Source organism: Anastrepha ludens, chromosome 2 (genome assembly GCF_028408465.1).
Source record: "Anastrepha ludens isolate Willacy chromosome 2, idAnaLude1.1, whole genome shotgun sequence".
NCBI classification, from domain to species: Eukaryota; Metazoa; Arthropoda; class Insecta; order Diptera; family Tephritidae; genus Anastrepha; species Anastrepha ludens.
This window is the reverse complement of record NC_071498.1, coordinates 70133033-70146342: the sequence shown is the minus strand read 5'-3', so window position 1 is coordinate 70146342 and position 13310 is coordinate 70133033. Positions and strand designations below refer to the sequence as shown.

The 13310-nt window shown below is 38.8% G+C and overlaps 1 protein-coding gene across 1 annotated transcript in view; it reads left to right on the top strand.

The window, feature by feature from the left end:
• The window catches only part of LOC128871787 (solute carrier family 22 member 3), a 97429-nt gene extending 84866 nt beyond the window's left edge, over positions 1-12563 (top strand). Inside the window, exons 3-6 of the mRNA XM_054113858.1 lie at positions 4396-4550; positions 4623-4791; positions 4859-5319; positions 5396-12563. Of these exons, the coding sequence (XP_053969833.1) occupies positions 4396-4550; positions 4623-4791; positions 4859-5319; positions 5396-5898 (1288 nt within the window). The 3' untranslated portion in view covers positions 5899-12563. The remainder of the gene's footprint in view (positions 1-4395; positions 4551-4622; positions 4792-4858; positions 5320-5395) is intronic.
• The last annotated feature ends 747 nt before the right edge of the window (positions 12564-13310 follow it).

Genomic DNA, 13310 nt, shown 5'->3' with positions numbered 1-13310 from the left:
GTCCAATCAGTCGGTGGTTAGAGGGCAACGAAGCAATATAAACATAGATTGTGTCGACGTCTGTTGTAAGCAAACCACTGTCATGACCTCTCATATATCAGTCAACCAGCTGATTCTCTCAAATTCGCTGAGAGCCGGTTAACGGTATGATCTTGGTCAAACCTCTAAAAACATTTTCACCATGCGATTTTCGTATGTAATACAGCAAATTTGCTATGGTGGATCCATGGTTCCATGTGTAGAAGTCCACGCAAGTGGGGAAGGTTACTGATCGCCATTCACTTGGGAGTGGCCAGGACGATTCTTCTGCATATGGTTCAAGCAGCTCATAACTTCCGGGACTAGCCCAAGTATCCTCTGGGTAGCTTCCGAACACCCGTTTGGAAGTGAGCTAACGTGAGAAAGCGACGCATTCTAGCATAGTGGTTGTCCGCTCGGTTTGGGACCTGCCACTTAAAAATTCCCTCCAAGAAAAATTAAATAAGCCACAGATAAGAACATCCTTTACTGATGACGTCTCCTGCAAACGAAATAAGGAATATTATTTGAGGGCATGCACCTGGAATGTCCGGTCCCTCTGTCTGGCTGGTTGATGTCCTCGTGAGAGTAAAGGCTGACATCACTGCCATTCAAGAAATACGATGGACGGGGCAAGGCAAGAAAAACATAGAATCTTGCGACGTCTACTACAGCTGCTATGTAAAGGAGGGCAAATTCGGTGTCGGATTTGTTGTGGGAGAGAGACTTCGTCGCCATCTACTGTCGTTCACGCCGGTGGACGTGCGTCTCGCAATAATTCGCGTCAAAGCCCGATTTTTTTAACATCTCGTTGATTTGTGCCCACGCCCCGACTTAAGAGAAGGACGATGCGACCAATTCTTTCTACGAGCGCTTAGAATATTCCTACGAGCGCTGTCCCCGCCACGACATAAAAATCGTGCTTGGCGACTTCAATGGATGGGTAAAGAGGGAATTTGTGGTCCCACAGACGGAAAATTCAGCCTGTACAACGAAACATCCAGGAACGGACAGAGGCTGATCGGCTTCGCCGGGGCCCAAAACATGGTTGACTGCAGCACCAGATTCCAGCATAAGAAGTTACACCAAGCTACCTGGCTGTCTCCTGATCGAAAAACGCGAAACCAACATCGACTCGGATCATTACCTCGTTGCAGCCAAACTGCGCACACGCCTCTATGCAGCAAAAAACGTACATCTACCTACCCAAAGAGTGCTCATCATCGAAAATCTAACAGCTAAAAGATTCCCCTCTCGACTCTCACTCCTGCTCTCGGAGAGTATTGCCCAACAAACCGGCATGCATGAACAATGGAGCAACATTTCTCGATCTCTACGTACCGCCGAAAAAGCAGTTGGTACGACGCGGAATGTCATGCTGACGCAGGGCCACGTTGCGATCGGGCGCAACGCGAGGCATGTAGGATCCCTACAGAGAGCTAAGAAAGGAAGATAGACGTATTATCCGACAGAAGAAATGAAAGGCCGAAATACGTGAGTGCGAGGAGGTGGAGATGCTGGCCAATAGGAACAAAGCCCAAAAATTCTACAGGGCATTCTTAAATTATGGAGGGAACACTTCTCGAACCTATTAAATAATGACAGCTGCGCATGTCACAGAGAATGTTAAGATCCCGATACACCAATCGCTGACGACGGCATTGACGTTCCGCTACCCGTTCATGACGAGGTAAGAATAGCGATAACGCGGGTAAAGAACAGCAAAGCCGTGGACGCCGACGGACTGTCGGCTGAGCTATTCAAACATGGCAGCGAGGAGCTGGTAAGGTGCATGCATCAGCTTCTATGCAAAATATGGTCGGATGAAATCATGGCTGCCGATTAGAATTTAAGTGTGCGAGGTAAGAATAGCGATAACGCGGGTAAAGAACAACAATGCCGTGGACGCCGACGGACTGTCGGCTGAGCTATTCAAACATGGCGGTGAGGAGCTGGTAAGGTGCATGCATCAGCTTCTATGCAAAATATGGTCGGATGAAATCATGCCTGCCGATTAGAATTTAAGTGTGCTCTGCCCAATCCATAAAAAGGGTTATCCTGCAATCTGTGCCAATTACCGCGGGATTAGTTTTCTAAATATCGCGTATAAGGTTCTAGTGAGCGTATTGTGTGAAAGGCTGAAGCCCACCATCAACCAACTGATTCGACCTTATCAGTGTGGCTTTAGACCTGGAAAGTCTACCATCGACCAATTATTTACAATACGCCAAATCTTTAAAGCTGCATTCGACAGTACGAAAAGGAGTTATCTGTACGCGATGTCTGAATTTGGTATCCCCACAAAACTAATATGGCTTTGCAAGATGACGTTGCTCAACACCAGCAGCGCCGTCAGAATTGGGAAGAGATCCGAGCCGTTTGATACCAAACGAGGTTTCAGACAGGGTGACTCGCTGTCGTGTGACTTCTTTAGCCAGATGTTGGAGAGCATCGTACGTAATATTTTATAAGAGCGTACAATTGTTGGCGTATGCCGATGATATTGATATCATCGGCCTTAACAACCGCGCTGTTAGTTCTGCCTTCTCCAAACTAGATAAAGAGGCAAAGCGAATGGGTCTGGTGGTGAAAGAGGACAAAACGAAGTACCTCTTCAAACAAACAGACGGCGCACTCGCGTATCGGCACCCACGCCACTGTTGACAGTTATGATTTCGAGGTTGAAAAAGACTTCGTTTATTTAGGAACCAGCATTAACACCGATAACAATGTCAGCCTGGAAATCCAACGTAGATTCTCTCTTGCCAACAAGTGCTACCTTAGACTAAGTAGGCAACTGAGCAGTAAAGTCCTCTCTCGTCGAACAAAACTAACACTCTACAAGGCTCTCATCATGCCCGTCCTAACGTATGGCGCAGAAGCGTGGACGATGACAACATCCGATGAAGCGCCGCTTGGAATGTTTGAGAGAAAGATTCTGCGTAAGATTTTTGGACCTTTGCTCATTGGCAACGGCGAATATCGCAGGCGATGGAACGAGCTTTGCGCTTTATGAGCTTTGCGACGAATAAAAATCCAGCGTTGTCTGGGGCATGTCGTCCGAATGGATACAAACGCTCCGGCTCTAAAAGTATTCGATGCGGTACCAGCTGGTAGTAGCAGAGGAAGAAGTAGGCCTTCTTTGCGTTGGAAAGATCAGGTGGAGAAGGACTTGACATCACTTGGTGGGTCCAACTGGCGCCGGTTAGCACGAGAAAGAAACGACTGGCGCGCTTTATTAAACTCGGCCAAAATCGCGTAAGCGGGCGATTTGCTCAACTTCTCCCAGGCCATTGAGAGTGTTACGCAAGTACGCTCTCTTACAAGCTGGTCTGACTTTTAGTTTATTTATTTATTTACTTGTTTATATATGTAGTATATTACAGTGTCCTTGTTCCCTAACTAATTGCTGCTTTAGAGCTTTAAATTTTTTGTATTAATGCCAATTCGTCCTGAAAGCTTGGTATCTATATGGGATTTATCCGAACCGAGTCATCGAAACGTTATTGTTTTTATTTGACCCTAACTTTTGGTGGCTTTCCTGTAGGTGAGCGCTAGCATATTCATTGTGCTCGAGAGGCGTTTATTTCAAATATGGTAGCGTAACCCCTTTGTGCTACTTTCTAGTTGTTTACTACTTGTTGACTTAAATCAGCACTTGCGACTCCGGCTGTGGTCAAAATTTTGCGAACTGCGCTCATTATCTATTGAGTATTAAGCACAGAGCTCCACCTACAGACCAGTACCATTATCTGTGTTTTTTGTAGCATGAGAGTAGCTGGTTTTTCTTCTTCTTTCCGCTATACCTCTCCACCTTACAGGGTTTGCCAAGGATGTTTTGAGTTTGGCTAATTGTGTAACAGAAGGCGGAATATAACCGCATATTCTTAAAAATAAACTACTTAACACTACTAGAAAATGACTCAAACATATCCAATAGTTTTTAATCTTGGTTACAATGCCATGCTGTGCTCACATAGCGTAGGATGCGCCAAAGTGGTTGCACAATAATGGAATTGAGAATATTAATTCCACTGATATATAAATTCATTCGTGTTTGGCTAGACAGAGATTGGTACTTCACCTCCCTGACCCTAACGGTTAGGAATTCGTTTACCAAGATCTATTAGCAATCGCTTGGGAGCCTGAAGGTGTATTAGCCAAGCAAGGTTAGGAAAATATTATAGAAGTACAAATAGGGATACAAAAGGGATTTTAAGTCGCAGTGTCTTGTCGTTCTTCTGCACCCAATTTTTTAGCTATCTGTCTATCTCTGCATATTTCCATTATCTTATATATATTCTTTTGCTTCTCAGAGCAGTAAATGTGATTTTCTCTGAGAAAGTATTTTCAACTAATCTTTCGCTCCGCCCACAGTTTCAGTCCACGAAATGTGATGCTCTTCGGTATGGTGACGCAAATTTTCTGTGGTAATCTCACCGGGCTTGTGGCCTCATATGAATTACATGTCTTCTTTCGCTGTTTGTCGGCGGTCTGTTGTGCTCAAATGTATACGGCTGGAGGTGTAATAAGTAAGTAATAAATAGGCTACAAAGGCTGCATGGTTCATAAGACTCATTTACACTTTCACTTTTCTGCTTTAGTGGCTGATATAACAGGAGGTGTCTATAAGACTTGTGTTTCGACACTATTCGAACAATTTTGGTCAATAGGTGTTATTCTTTTACCCGGCGTTGCGAGCTTCTTCTCGAGCTGGTCTCACATATACATGGCCATCTCCTGGCCAACTGTGATACTCATATACTTATGGCGGTGAGTTGTGCTATCAAGACTCGTTTCTAATGCCAATAAATAAACTTCACTATTTTATTATTTGCAGTTGGATTCCAGATTCACCGCGTTGGATGATACAGCGTGGACGGGTTCTGGAAGCGAAAAATATTCTTTTGCAATGCGTTGAGGCGAATGGCACACGTTATGGTCTTCCACATGACATCGACCAACAGCTACAATTTCAAGCGCAAACCGCCATGGATGCACCATCACCACCAGGCTGGTGGGCAATATGGAAGGGTGATAATGTAGTGCGTAATTTGATTTGTGTCCATCTGGCCTGGTCCATCTATATAGTAGTTTACTACGGCATGTTGCTGAACATACGCTCATTCAGTCGCGAGCATCTGGAGGTGAATACGGTTGTAGCGGGTTTGAGTGAGATAACCGGAACTTTTATCGGCCTCTTCCTGATACTGAAGACTACGCACAAATGGTTTTGGACGGGACTGTTTAATGTGATTGCCGGTCTAATTGCGTATCTGGGATGGCTTGTGCCAGAGAACTGTAAGTTAAATACTTGAAAAGCTAGTTTATTATGCCGTATCTTTATCTTCTAATATCGTTCTTTTTACCCATTTAGTACCCTTTGATGCGCGCGTGGCTTTGCTCATGCTCTCGGCTATGATCTCTAAAGTGGCCATCTCCACTACACTTTCTATTCTCACCACCTGCACCGTTGAGCTTGTAAGCGATGAAAAGAAGAAGATCACTGCCTTCTCAGCCATATGCTGGGCACGTTTCTGGCTATTAGGAGCGCCATTTATCGGTGCTACCGTTATTTTTGGTATGATGGTGCCGCAGACAGCATTCGCGTCACTTGCAATTGTTGGTGGTGTTTTAACCGCTCTTATATCTAGTCCTCGTACGATAAGCAAACAAAAGACAACACTTGGCGGCAGCAATAGAGCGATCGCAACACAAGTGGATGGTATCGATAATAAGGCCTTTACGACGGGTCCAACGCCCAACCATCCTATTTTTACCAGTATTCCAAAACTGGCAGTCCCCAACTCGAACCTGCCGCCACAAATGATGCACGGTATTTGGACAACAAAGCATCACGAAGACAGTCCACCAGTCTAAGTAGGCTTGAATGATTAATAGTGATATAGACCGTTAACGCGGGCGATGTTCGACGAAATTATATCCCTGTTAAAATTTTTTGTTATAGTGTAAACGGAATTTAAATGCACATGGTTTTTTGTTTGATAGTATAAATACACAAGAATAATAGAATAGATACAAGATTACGCGATTGAATCGATAGGGATAATCAAGTTTACTTTGCTGTCACATAATTGTAGATGAGAACTAAGAAGTTAGAGTAAAACTTCCGAATTTTTGTAAGCAAAACTGAAAAGTTATTAAAAACGATAAAGAAAGATGAACTCTACAATAACGGCATCTTAACAGCTGTCTGCCACATTCACTGAGAGTTACCATTTTGTTTCCTCGCCGATTCATGTTTATCTACCTTATCTAAACGCTTTGTCGATTGTGATTGGTCAGTGACATGCATTTGTATTACGTATGATCACTGCATGAATAACTGCATCTTAACTGTAATCTAGACACAGCAACTTATTTTACCAATCGCGGAGTTGCCGTTCCGCCGTCAAAATAATTATCTACATGAGAATAAAGTGCGGTTTTTTAGTGCTAGTTTGACAGTAGTGAATTTTTAAACTTGACTTATGTTAGCTCTGCAAAATTCACCAATTAAACAGCTTAGCCTGAAATCACAGTAAATCTGCACTAAAAAACTGACCCTAAGGGTACAAACCATTTGACAATTTGTGTCTGGCTTGTTCAATGTGTTCATGACTATGACGCAGGGGCATGTACATACCTAAAGGGGGCACTCACCGCTAACCTAATATTTGTTGACACACCTTTCATTACTTTGGTGAATTGTAAGTTGGCAGTTCGGCAAATGCGTCTTGCTGTGAACCACCTTTTAGATTTATATCGGTTAGTTTGGCAATGATCTTTCGCACCACCTGATTTATAGCAATTCCATTATATACAATTACAATTTAAGCAAAAAACTGAAAATTCCGAAATGGAGCGAAAAGACAAAATTATTAATCAATTGAAAAAAAAAGCGCTGCAAGTTCCTTCGATTCAAATAAAATAAATTTGAATGCATCAATTATTTGTCTAAAATTTACCTAACGCCTATGTACCGTTTCTATTCAATCCCACAGGATTTTGACTACAAAAATTGCCTACTTTTTCTTCCTGGAAACTTTTTGATATTTTAAATTTAAACCTTCTGTCCAACGATCAAATGCCAATTGTCAAACAACAGATGAAATTGTGAAGCTAGCTACGGCAGCGCTTCGTTTCTATGCGCTTAGGCGCTTTCGTTAGGTTTACAAAATAAATAATAATAATAAGTATGATGATAGGCCCTAGGGACGGATCGATTTAGCGTTCCACCATTTGTTAGCTTGCTTAACATAACTCTCTATAAACTGAGCAACCGATTGGTCAATTTTATTTCGGCGAAAATTTTATTGAATAACACACCAGAATGATAGAATACAAGATTACACCCATCAGAAAGGCATGGCATCACACTGGTGCAATTCCGTGAGAGAAATGCGAAAATGCGAACAAAATGCAGGAACGAGAAGAAATTACACAAAAAACACAAAAATGTGTGCCCTCACACACACAGTGATGCTACCAAACTCTTCTTCTTAGCTTCACAGTCTGTGGTGGGTCCAAGGTGGATTTAATAAGGTGACAGCATTCACCCAGCTGAATTTTTCGCCGTAGGTATGGCTTACGTCAAAATGATATGCTTTGTTTGTATGTATTGGTATGTTTACATTCGTATGTTTACATTTGCTTGCTGATTTTGACATGATGCTTGCACCAAACGCAACAACAAATACATGTAGGGTTTTACTTATATGTGTTTGCTGTCACCTGTAATAAATTCGCCTTGGGTGGGTCATAGCTTCATCAAAAATTTTCCTCGAATTCACTCTCTCTTTTTTGCTCAGCCTCTTTTTCTTCCTTCTATTGGGCGGCCGCCGGAGCCGAATGGCTTGGTTCGTGACTACCATTCGGAATTCGTAGAGACGTAGGTTCGAATCTCCGTGAAACACCAAAATGAAGAAAAAGTTTTTTCTAAAAGCGGTCGCCTCTCGGCAAGCAATGGCAAACCTCCGAATGTATTTTTGCCATGCAAAAAAGCTCCTCCTAAAAAATATCTGCCGTTCGGAGTCGGCTGAAAACTGTTTGCCTCTTTATTTGTGGAACAGCAACAAGACGCACTGTACAATTAGGAGGAGGAGCTCGGTCAAACACTCAAAAAGGGCGTAAACGCCAATTATGTGAGTATGTATGTAACTAACTCCATCCCAAGCATTGGTTTTCAACACAGAATGTGGTATTTCGAAAGCAACTCTGCGATAAGTCCCGCTTGCGTTTGAGTAGCTATTACTATTATTTAACTCAGCAAGCGAGCGATTGCTCTAATTTAAATTGCATCGTGCTGTAATTCTGTTTGCACCGCTAATTTAATATTTGTTGAATAGTTTTCTTAAAAAAGCCATACTTAATAGTTACTAATGTAGTTAAAGAAAAGAAAGAATGAGCTATGAGCGAACTATGCTATAAAAACATAAGTTTTACAATTACCGTTACAAAAGCTAGAAACAATTATATACATATATCTACGCTAATGTGGCCAGGCGTACGAAAAAGTATCGTGAATTACATTGGCGCGCTCCTAAAATCGTAGTACTGACTGGAAAAACTACTTTGTGGGTTAATTAAAAGAAGTTCCGCTAGGGTTATTTTATTTTCCGATATAAAATACGTATGTAATCAATCCTAATTCTCCAGTTAAATATCGCGATTTTCGTTTTAAAAAAATATGCACAGTGCTCCCATGGCACTCAGTTCTATGATGCGGCACATAGAGAGAGGCTTAAGCAAGGAAGCATGGTACTGCCTGTAAGTACAGATGTGAATTTATCGTGATATCACTTTTGATGCCCAAGTTATGACTCTCTGAAAGTGTCGGAACTGTGAGTGGTGACACGCCCTGTTGCATTAAGTCGTCCTCATTTACCTACTACTAACTATGAGCATCTACCCTCTGGATGGATGCCTTACAATAGGTATACTTTGCCAGTTTGAACCCTGGTATTTCAAATCGTCAATACTGCCTTTTAGAAGGCGTGCCAATGCAGTCGTTTTTCCACGCGGTCACCCTAATTAACATATGTACAAGCATGTATGTACTTAAGTAAAGTCATTAGGAAATTTTATTTTTGTTTTTAATAAATAAAATCGAATCTGTTAAAACGTGGGTGTATTTATACGCAGTTGAAAATCTTTTATTAAACACAGAGTTTAGGGAAATCTCATCTAATTAGTTTTATGTGACTTATTTTTTGAAAAATGTGTATGTATTTGTAATTTTATAAAAATATTCACTAAATTTACTATATACAAGATGTATATCGAATACTACTATATGTAAATACAACTCTGTAATAGATTACACAAAATAGTTTATCCGCCATAGTAACTCAAGCTTCATATATTTAAAAACAGGCCTTAAATATACCTATGTACAACTCATATTGAGCAGCATGCCAAAGTATACATCCAGATTTAACGCCTTCAGCTCTGAAAAATAATGTATGTATATAAAAAAATTTACAAAATTTAAAATGCAAATATATATGTAGAAACAAATACACAAATGAACATTTGCACATACCTTACAAACCTATATCGCAAAATCAGTATCGCTAGACATTTGACAAACACAGTTGCACCAAGAAGCTTTTTTTACTTAATATTATTTATTTTATTCTGTGCTAGACAACGCACGCAACTCAGGAATAATAATTTTCATCAAAAACCATCTTGATAATAATATACTTCAATTAACTGTAACTGTCAATTATTACGTCCCTGTATACTAATTTTAAATCAATACTACCAAGTTTCAGAAAATAAATTAAATTCGATATTTTATTGCACACTATTGCATCTTTCACGTTGAAGAGTGCATTTGTACCTGACGACCATTCGTTTGGTTCCGAATTCAATGCCCAAAGGTGGATATACAATGTTAGAAAGTTTTTCTAATAGCACTTGAATCTCAGCAAGCAAAGGCAAATATCTGAACCCAGTTATGTCATTAAAAAGCTTCTCATAAAGTTTATCTGACACTCGGAAGCGCCGTAAAATTGTCAACACCAGACGAACAACAACACGCCACACAAAAAATTGAAGAAGATTTCAGCCAAGCCTTGGTGCCTACTGTTTGGGGCGTTTTTTGGTCCCAATTTTTTTGCGGGTGATAAACGCTCGGAGCAGTGCGCGTTGTTGCCACGATTTGTGTCCGGCGTTTACCTACACCGGTTGACCCTTCTCCGTTTTTTGTAAATTTTGATTTGTATTCTCTGCAAATGTTGTGAATTTATTTAGATATATATTCTCTCTCTCCCTCTATCTCTCATTCTCTCTCGGGTATCTCCCTCTTTCTTTGTCTGCCTTGAAAGTTTCACTTCTGTTATGTGTACTACGGTACACGCACTTTTTTTAATAATAAAATTATTTCAGGTACAGTTAAAGCACTTGAATTTTTTTGTTTTTAAAGTAGGCTTGAAAAAAATGAAAATCATCTCTTTGCCTCATACAAAAGAGAAATTATTCATATCACATTTTTTAGAAGTTATGTGAAAATCGCGCCAAGTTTTGCAGGTGTTCAACTAGACGGAGGGCCGTAGAGAGCATATCCGGGTCCCGGGGGAAAATTGCAAATGCGGGCCCTTTCCAATTATGTATAATTCATCTAATTCGAATTACTCTGGAGTCCGGGCCGCTCTGAAAACTCCGGGCCCGGCGTAAACAGTCCCCGATCCTCCCCCCTCTCGTCGGGCCTGACTAGGCGTTCAAATATTAACTTGTACTTGGTATATGTATACAAAAAAACACAATCAGAACCTTTTAAACAAAAATCAGCACAAAGTCAATAAACGCATATCGCTCATTTTCTGAAAGAACGTTGTAACGCAACAAAAAAAATGCTTTTGATAAGTATGCAGAAATAACCAGTAGCTCTTTTTATGTTGTATAAAAAATTCATAGCGATGTTTTAGAAGAAAAAGTGTAATTACTTCTATTAGGAAGACATTGTCAAACTTTAAAGCAAGTCTTCTCGAATTTTAAATTTTTTGACTTATGGCTGGAGAGCGATATATAATAGGTATATACAAAGATTTTTTTTTTTCAAAATTAACTTACTTCGGAACGGCATTTCCGAGACAAACTCAAGTGAATATTACAATATTCAACAGGAATATATTATATATAGAATTGAAAGCTTAACTCTTTAAAATTATGAGCACAATAAGTATTTGTATTTAACTGTGTAGAGTTTGGCGGAGACGCTTATAATTTAACTCGGGTTTGAGGAAATAAGCAATTAATGCTTATGGTTTTTTTCAAGACCGATATTAACAGAATATCGAAGGATTTTTTGAAATGTATGGTAGGTTCAATTATCGTAATCCTTTTAAATATGAGGTGGTTAATGGGTTAGAACACTGTAGGAATTAGAAAAAAAACATTGTTTGCTAAAAAAAATACTCTGTTACCTTAAAAATGGCATACAAAAGATTTAAAGGGGGAAAAAATTTCTAAATTTTTCTGTTTTCAAAGTAAGCGTTACAATTTCTCTGCCTGATGAGTACCGTGCCGAAACTCGCAACTAAACTGTATATTCACAATTATTGTCTGAAAGTAGGATGGATTTTTTGATATACAAATAATTGTCGGACGTCTTGTTTTGTGGACATTTTGAGCATGAGAAACGTGCCATTTTTCACTCCATAGTATCAATTCTATTATTATTCAATCTGCAAAAATAGTTTATGAATCAGAGTTAATTTTCTTTTCATTTACAAACTAAGCATAAAAATTGCAGCTACATGGAAAAGAACTATGGGCCGCAATGTGAATAACTCTAATCTAGATTATTTAAGTTTGAACAGTTTTCTTGCTATCGATTTAATATATAAACTTTTTTATTAAAATGCGCCTTTAAATATATCGATGAATTACAGCTCAACTTCGCATACAGGCCTACATATGTACATAAATTTCCAACAACTCATGCACATACATACAGACGTACACGCATATATGCTTATGTGCTGGGCTTCTACTGATATCAAATCTTACAAAAATGCAACCTAAAATGGGTAAAATATTATTAAGGCTGTTGACAAAATTTTAACACAAACGGCAATTTGTTAAATTTTTTTTTAATAAGAAAACTTAAAAAACCATTTTCAATGTACCTAATTCCTTTACAAAAGTTCTTAGCGAGTAAAAAATACAAAAAAGACAAACAAAATGCCTATGAAACTAAATTACTTACCTATTTTAATAATATACCATAATAGATGTTAAAAAAATTAAAACTATTACGAAAATTTCTTTTAGAGCGATATGTACCTTAACAATAAATTAGAGCAAAAAATAGCTCATATGTAAAGTGATTAATAAACGATATAGCGAGAATATGCTCTTTAAAGATGGAAAGTATGTATATTTAGATATATGAGAAGTATGATATGGTATGACACAAACAAATTAAAATAAAAAAATTTCAAAAAACGAGTTGTTAAAGTGTGTAGAGGAGCAATATTTTTCTAATAAAGTTGATTAAAAAAAAGTTGAAAATGTATGGATATTTTATTTGCAAAAAAATAAAAGGCAAAAGTTAAGGGCAGTAAGTAAATTAATTAAAAAAAAAATTAAAAAAAGAAACTACTAAAATGTTCAGCTCTTGACATCCGCTTTTCAAATTTTAGCAAAAGCGGTAGAAAAAGTGTGATCAGAACGATTCAGCGATTAGTTTCTGTTTGTATATGAAAAGACTTCATGAAAAGCATAGAAGGTATCGAGTTCAGAAATTACAGTTCTGTAGTTCATTTGCCGAAAATATGAATTTATTCCTGTTGACTACAGCACACTAAAAATTTGAGGGCCAACTAAATTTTTTTATACTTTTATTATCAGCTTAGGGCTAACAATTTATGTTTTTAATATTTAAACTTTTATTGATAAAATCAACAGAACAAAAAAGTATAAGACCAATATTATTGTGTTTAAAATAAACAAAGGGAATTCTTGTGGCTAGTTTAAAATTTTGGGATTAGTAGTTTGTTTTGATTCCTTTTTTGGTCGACGTCGTCGAGACATCGATTTGATTAAGTTTTTCATAATATTTTGATACATTTTTTACCATCCAACAATAATTGAACTTCTAAGGCTTTTAGCGCTACCAAACTGTCTTCCGTTTTTGAAAACCAATGTAGAAAGTATTGCCCATACTTTTTGGATTGGATTATGGTCAAGACTGCTTTAGAAGCATGAACAGCGCATTTTCATGCTGGAAAATCCACTCCTCATCGAGGTGATCATCAAAAAAAAATAATAAGAACTTCGTC